Source organism: Malania oleifera, chromosome 6, assembly GCF_029873635.1.
Source record: "Malania oleifera isolate guangnan ecotype guangnan chromosome 6, ASM2987363v1, whole genome shotgun sequence".
NCBI classification, from domain to species: Eukaryota; Viridiplantae; Streptophyta; class Magnoliopsida; order Santalales; family Ximeniaceae; genus Malania; species Malania oleifera.
This window is the reverse complement of record NC_080422.1, coordinates 111,503,847-111,509,931: the sequence shown is the minus strand read 5'-3', so window position 1 is coordinate 111,509,931 and position 6,085 is coordinate 111,503,847. Positions and strand designations below refer to the sequence as shown.

The 6,085-nt window shown below is 41.2% G+C and overlaps 1 protein-coding gene across 1 annotated transcript; it reads left to right on the top strand.

The window, feature by feature from the left end:
- On the top strand, positions 1-5,744 carry LOC131158887 (uncharacterized). The gene is made up of 5 exons (XM_058113817.1): positions 1-1,261; positions 2,633-2,690; positions 2,796-2,879; positions 3,028-3,169; positions 5,026-5,744. Exons 1-5 carry the CDS (start codon positions 784-786, stop codon positions 5,419-5,421), a joined length of 1,158 nt encoding a protein of 385 aa, XP_057969800.1. The 5' UTR covers positions 1-783; the 3' UTR covers positions 5,422-5,744.
- Positions 5,745-6,085: the final 341 nt, after the last annotated feature.

The window sequence follows — 6,085 nt, the reverse complement described above, 5'->3', positions numbered from 1 at the left end:
CCCCCCCCTCCCCAATCCTCATTTTCAGCTTTCGCTTTTCCAGCTCTGGTTGCTCTCTCTCTGTGGAGAAAAAGAAAATTTTAGCATCAGATCGAGCACTTAAGCCACCGATCATTGCAAGCAGGTACGGTGCTCAGATCGACGAACTTTCCTGCATTTTCTCGGCGATTTTCTCATCCACTTTCTCCGAATGGCATGAGAGAATTGCGAGGAAAAATGTGGCCTTTTTCTCCATGTGGGGGTGTCTGAAATGGCAGAGGGTTTGAGCGGATCCATTTTCGGAGGTACAGAGGTACAGACCCAGAAGGCTTCGGAGTCCGCAATGCGGAGCGGAATCTCTGCGCTTCGAGGTTCTTTAATGGGGGGGCGTGTCATTGTTCGTGGTTCTAGGGCGCCCAACGACGCATCCTTGGGCTCTCCTTAAATTTTAAGCCCTAGCTTTGGTCAAAAGGTGCAGCCATTTTGGCGATTTCTGTAATGTGTCGTGTGTGATTTCCAGGCTCTTGTACTGATTTGAGCTCTAGGAGAGAGAGAGAGAGAGAGAGAGAGAGAGAGAGAGAGAGAGAGAGAGAGAGTGGTGAAGGAGAGGGACAACAGTGAATCTATGAACAGAAGAGGGATATTTGGGGAAGGAGTTACCTGGATGGATTTGGGGTCCGGGTGATTTAGAGCATTTGAATGAACTGCCCTTTTGGTCAAAAGAGCGAAAAGAGCAAATTTTGGTGGGATTTTGTGGGCTAGAAGCTGAGATCTGTGGAGAGCAGAAGAGAAGGAGTTGTTTCAATGTCCGGAGCTCCGAGAGTGAGGTCGATGAATGTGGCGGAATCCGATGCGAGGCCCGTCCTTGGGCCTGCTGGAAACAAGGCGAGGTCTTTCACTGCACGAAAACCCGTTTTGAAGCCGCTTCGAAAGGTGGAAAAATCATTTGAAGAAGTCACAGAAGATGACAAAAAAGCTCTTTCCGCTGCCGCCTCTTCACCTCGTTCACATTTTGCTAACTCACCTTCAGGGCTTCGCCGCCAAGAGCTCTTGTTGCGTTCTAATTTGTCACTTAATGCGTCGTGTTCGTCTGATGCTTCTACTGATTCTGTTCATAGTCGAGCCTCTACTGGAAGGATTACTCGGTCAAACACTCTCCCCACTAGGAGAAAGCAATCCGCCTCAAGGCCGAGAATTGTTGTTCCTGCTGATGGGTTTTCAGAATCTCCGCCTGACGGTTCGCAGCCCAAGAAAAGGTGTGCTTGGGTGACACCCAATACTGGTGCGTCCTTTTTGTCATTGAATCAATTTACTCATCATACTTACTGGTGCATGAATATAATTACTGGCTGTTGGATACGAGTTCTCCTTATTGGATGCTCTTCGCAGGATGTGTATGTCCTCTGGGTGCGCTCAGCTATGTAATTGTGACCGAATGATTGACTTCTTGTATTGCTGTATTTGCTCATCTGCCTAGAACCAAAAGCTGGTGTGTGGGGCGCGTGTTTTTTTTTTGGCTTATTGGTCTAGGCGTTTGAAATACTATGCAACTAAAATAAAGCGTATTTGTCGTTTCAAACAAGATTTGAGGCGTCAAACTTGGTGCCAACTAACAGTGCTCATATGACTTTTGTAACCCACCCATACAAGTTGCCAAAATCTGGTCTCACTGTCTCATGACGTGCAGAAATTTCTGTCATCAAGAGAATCTGGTTGCTGAAGTTTGACAGGACTGATAATAATGCATTAAACCTATTTCATTGATTTGAATTTTGAAATGGGAAATTTTGTGTCTGTGAACGCCAAATCTTAATTCTGGTTGCTTATAAAAGAAAGTTTTGTTCCCAATTATGACAGGATTTTGTTTTATAGAAATTCAACACCAGACAGTTTCCTCAACCGCTGAGCTTAAAACATCCAAGCAAGAGCTTATTTGTTGGGAATTGAACTTGGCTGTTTGATGGGATGCCAGTGGTGTATCTTTGATTAGCCCAACACATGTTGTATATATATTGCAGGATAATAAAGTTCCCATTTAGTCTGGTGGGAGAGTCAGGGAGATGCCCCAATTACCTTTATTTTCTTGTTGGAACATCTTATGACAGTTAAAGCGCACGTAGGTCTGCATGTGTTTGTATTTGGCAGACATAATTAATATTTCTTTAGTCAATCCAACCTTTTCGCCACAAAGTTCCCTAGATTCAGCCTACTAGTTTTTTGTCCCAAATATCAAACGCCAATTTTCTCTGATCACTTTCTTCATTTTCATGTTAAACTATACAGTCATAGATGAGTGGGAACAAAAACCCATTCCTTTGAGGTGTTTTCTTAACACTTTGCTAACAAAGGCGTACTGTGTTATTTGCCTTGCCTTTTAAGTTGATGATGTAGCATTTCATTCCTTCAATTGGTTGCAAGAATTGATATGCAGTGGAACTCTTTTAACATTTTTATTAATTCTATTTACTTTGTGTTTGTTCACTTGTATGAATTATCTGCAGATTCTGTCAACTTTAGAGGCTGGGGAATATTTTGTATATTTTTGTTTTCCTGGAACTTTCCCTTCCCCTTCGGATAATGAGAAGTTGCTTAGTTACCTTGACTAAATTGCTACCAAGAATTATCTGCTCACTTGTTCATGTGTTTATGTCAGACCCATTGTATGCTGCTTTCCACGATCAAGAATGGGGAGTGCCTGTACATGATGACAAGTATGTGTTGACAGCATTGCCCAGTTAATTTAAAAGGGCTATCCTCGTGATGAGATTCCAGTTATCAACTATCTTAGTTTGCTCAATATTGTTTACAACATGCAGGAGATTGTTTGAGCTTCTTGTGCTTTCGGGTGCTTTATCTGAACTTACATGGCCTGCTATTCTCAGCAAAAGGCACATATTTAGGTACCATCTGTGTGAAAAGTCTGGTCTTGCTTCCATCTAATAAATGGCCTACTTCTCTAATTATGTGCAATCTTTTGTATTTTTTATGTGATCTTCTTTTTGCTTCTCTACTCTATATTTTTTCCTTCTGACAATTTTTGTTATGCAGGGAAATTTTTTCAGATTTTGATCCTGTGTCTGTCTCAAAGTTGAACGAGAAGAAGCTAACAGCACCTGGAAGTGCTGCAAGCTCCCTACTATCAGAGCCTAAGCTGCGTGCTGTCATTGAAAATGCACGTCAAATATCCAAGGTAGATTCTAAATTTCTAACTTGCAAGAGCCAGGGTAGAGATTACCACTATCTCTCTGACTTGAATGTTTGTTGGACTTCATTCTCTTGAGAGCAGCCCCTTTGGCATTCCAATATTAGCTTTTGGCACTCCGTCCTCCTCTTTTACAATTGAATAGCACCAAGTCAATAGAGATAATACCCTCTCAAGTATTGCATTACTGATGAACTTACTATATATACCAAAACTACAGCTCCTTTCGGAATTCTGGTAAAGTTACAGAACCCTCTAATCGAGCTCCTTCCAGTGAAAATATTATTGTAGCAACCACAGTCAGTGCACTACATATTTAATAAAATATTTTGTTGTTGAGCCGCTCCTCTGTGTGTGTGTGTGTGTGTGTTTTTTGGTTGGGGGGGGGGGGGGAATTATGAGAAATCAGTGTTCTATGCTATCTCAATAAATCATATAAGGTAGCTCTTCCAATATATTTTTGGGTTGGTACCGTAAAATGACTTGTAAAATTCTAAGAGCAAAAGACACTCACCTCCTTTGGCAAAAAAGAACCTTTCCTGAGGTTTCAAAAATCCCAGGGACCGCCCGTGAGGTTTGTCAAAAATGACACAAACCTTTTTTGAGGTTTCAAAAATGTCACAGACCTCCCCTCAAAAAACTTGTCTTTCTGCAAAATGTAAGGGGAGGTTTGTGTCTTTTAGACAAATTTCAGGGGAGGTTTCTAGGATTTTTGAAACCTCGGGGGAGGTCCTTGGAATTTTTGAAACCTCAGGAAAGGTCATTGTCTTTTTGTCAAACCTCAAGGGAGGTTAGTATCTTTTGCCCAAGTTCTAATGACTTTAATATGAGCATTTTTACAGTCACAACAGTATTATTGGCTTGTTAATCAATATGAAGTGGATGTTGTGGTCAGATCTAATACATTTTTTTCTGGGGTTGAAATTTTATTTCGGAGAATGAGAAAAGCAAGATCTAACAACACTTTGGAACCTCCAATGTGAAAGAGAGCCAAAATAGAACAAAATGGAGCTACAAATTTTATGTGGTCCAGCAAGCTAAGACCTGACCATTTATCCTGGTTCAATATCTCAATCTGATAGTAGTTGGTTAAAGCAACATTGTGGCGCCAATAGACGGACCCTTCTTTTAATTCAGCATGAATTTGAATTTGAACGAGTTTTTAGACACACACATGTACACACACACACACACATGTACATACATATATTCTGCTTATCTGAAGTTGCCAAAGTTGAACCCTAAATGAAAGTCCAAATGAAATACTAGATACATGACTGTTTTCTGAGTCTGCAAGAAGCCTATTTTACAAGAGAGATGCCTCTGTCTATATCAAGCCCATTTTACAAGTAGGATGCCTTATGTTTGCAATGACTGTCCAGTGGGACCTAGGTTTGCTCAAGACATCATGTTGGGAACTACCATCAAATTTTTTAATTTTGTGGAGGAAGTTAAATGAAAAGTTACCAATTGTTGGTGATGATCTGATCTGTAGGCTGGGTGGAAAGTGATTAAATAATGATTCTCTTGAACTCTCAGCAACTAGTGGCATGACCTCCTATTTAAAAGACAAAGCATGGGTTCATCATGTAATAATGTCCTATCCCTCTTATTTTAAAGAGTCATTTGTGCGGCCTAATTATTCTTCTTCATGAACAATGCCAGCTTGCTAAGTGGATATGCTGTTATTTACCAGGCTGTGATAACAATATTTCAACTACTGAAAAGAAATCACCAACCTTGGCTGCTGAAATGAAAGTGCTAGTGCTATAATTCCACATTGCCATGGTTGTTGCTGTGTTTATCATTGCAGCTAATTTTTTGCAGGTTTTGCTGATTGCCAGGTAATAGATGAGTTTGGATCATTCGATAAGTATATCTGGAGCTTTGTGAACCAGAACCCTATAATTGGCAAATTTCGATATCCTCGGCAGGTGCCAGTGAAAACCCCAAAAGCAGATGCAATGAGCAAAGACCTCGTAAGAAGGGGATTTCGAAGTGTGGGGCCCACTGTTGTCTACTCCTTCATGCAGGTTGCTGGAATAGCAAATGATCACCTCATCAGTTGCTTCAGATTCCAGGAGTGTATAGCTGTAGCTGCTGCTGCTGCTGCTGCTACTGAAGGGAAGGAAGATGATGGTATCAAGAACAAGGCAGAAGATAAGAAGAAACCCGATTGCGATGTGGTGGAATCAGATTTATCAAGTGCCATTGATGAATTGAGCTTCTGCTCAGAATGAAGCAACCAAATGTCTTGACGGGCGGCCATGCATGGATGGAGGGCACGGAGCTTCAGCTTTGAGGTTCAATCATCAGTTTTTACCATGTTAATTCGCAGCTGCGTCCTTCTACAATTGGGCTTTGAGCCTTTTTATTTCTGTGGAGGTAGTTGTGTTTATGAAATATCTTAAAATTTTACATGCAGTCTGAGCCATAGATTCCTTGATTGTACCTAGATTACTGAAAGCGAGTTGGTCGAATTGGGTGATCATGTTGTTGATGAGCTTTCAAAATCAGTGTACAATTTCTTTTGTACAGTGGAAAGAATGGTTAGTTTAGAAAATTTTCTTTGCCATTGACGCCCACCCGGTAGCATGAGCACAGCGTTCATTCTCATGTTCAGATTTCCATGTGGAATGAAAGATGGACTAATATTAATATTAATTATTTATTGATCGGCTTGTACTGCCTGTAAATGTGGAATGGAGTTGGAACTTAAAAGTGGGCATTGGGTGGTCAGTTGTGCTTTCAATTTGGGTTACAATGGAAGATTATACATGTTCCCTTGGGACGGACAGGGGCTACCCCTTTTGATTAAACAGGGCATGCCCAACATCTACAGCTAATAGGCCCCTTTGATTAAACAGGGCATCCCCAACATCTACAGCTAAGAGGTGGGTGGGG